Source organism: Penaeus monodon, chromosome 23, assembly GCF_015228065.2.
Source record: "Penaeus monodon isolate SGIC_2016 chromosome 23, NSTDA_Pmon_1, whole genome shotgun sequence".
NCBI lineage: Eukaryota > Metazoa > Arthropoda > Malacostraca > Decapoda > Penaeidae > Penaeus > Penaeus monodon.
This window is the reverse complement of record NC_051408.1, coordinates 37,143,074-37,144,046: the sequence shown is the minus strand read 5'-3', so window position 1 is coordinate 37,144,046 and position 973 is coordinate 37,143,074. Positions and strand designations below refer to the sequence as shown.

Here is a 973-nt window from a genome sequence, read left to right as displayed (position 1 = left end):
CCAAACCCCCCCCCCCCCACCTCTCCCCACCACCCCCACCACCATTTCCCCCCCCCCCTCCCCCTACCCCCCCCACCCCTACCAACCCCACCCCCTCCCGCCACCCCCTCCCCACCCCCACCCCTTTTCCCCCACCCCCAAAACCCCACCCCTTTTCCCACCCCCTAAAAAAACCCCCCCAAACCACCCCCCCCTAACCCCCACCCCCCCCCCCCCCACCCCCACCCCCCCCCCCCAATAAACCGTCCGCCTTCCCTCCCCTCTCCTTCGGGCCACGACAACGCCCTTCCTAACGACCCCCCGGCTGCAGCATCCCTGATTTTCACCCTCTGCCCCAGCGTGTGAAGTTCAGGGAAACACCGAAGGGGTTCTTTGGGGCTTGGGGTGCCTTGCGTGATCTCTTGTTGTTGTGTTTTTTGGGGGGTGGGTTTTTGTCGAGTACTGTGGGGTAGTGTGGTTTTATGTATTTTGTTTTATGGTTTTATTTTTATTGTCTGGTTATGTTTATTATTTTTTTTATTATTTTATTTTTTATTTCATTATTATTTTTTAATGTTTTTCCTGTTATTAATTATTGTTTTTAATTTTTATTATTAAGTTATTAAATTATTTTTATTGTTAATATTATTATTATGTTTTTATTATTTTTGTTGTTATTTTATTATTATTATTATTATTATTTTATTTTATTTTTATTAGGTTTTATTTAATGTTTTTGGGTTTAATTTATTTAAATGTTATTATTATGGTTTTTATTTTTAGTTTTTTTATTTATTATTTTTTTATTATTTTTGTTAATGTTGTTTTTTATTATTTAATGTTACATGTCATCATTATTTTTTTTTTTTTTTTTTTAGGGGAAATTTTTCGTTGGCTGCCCAAAACGCACGAACTTTATCCACAATCAAATTCCCCTGCTGGCGAGTGCCCTCGGGGAAACATGGTCTTCGCCATGGTATGCAGTAACACTACA

The 973-nt window shown here is 41.0% G+C and overlaps 1 protein-coding gene across 1 annotated transcript in view; it reads left to right on the top strand.

Moving 5' to 3' along the window:
- LOC119587975 overlaps positions 1-973 on the top strand; it is a gene marked incomplete in the record, with an annotated part of 17,684 nt that overhangs the window by 4,717 nt on the left and 11,994 nt on the right. Inside the window, 1 exon segment of the mRNA XM_037936692.1 lies at positions 296-354. Within this exon segment, the coding sequence (XP_037792620.1) occupies positions 296-354 (59 nt within the window).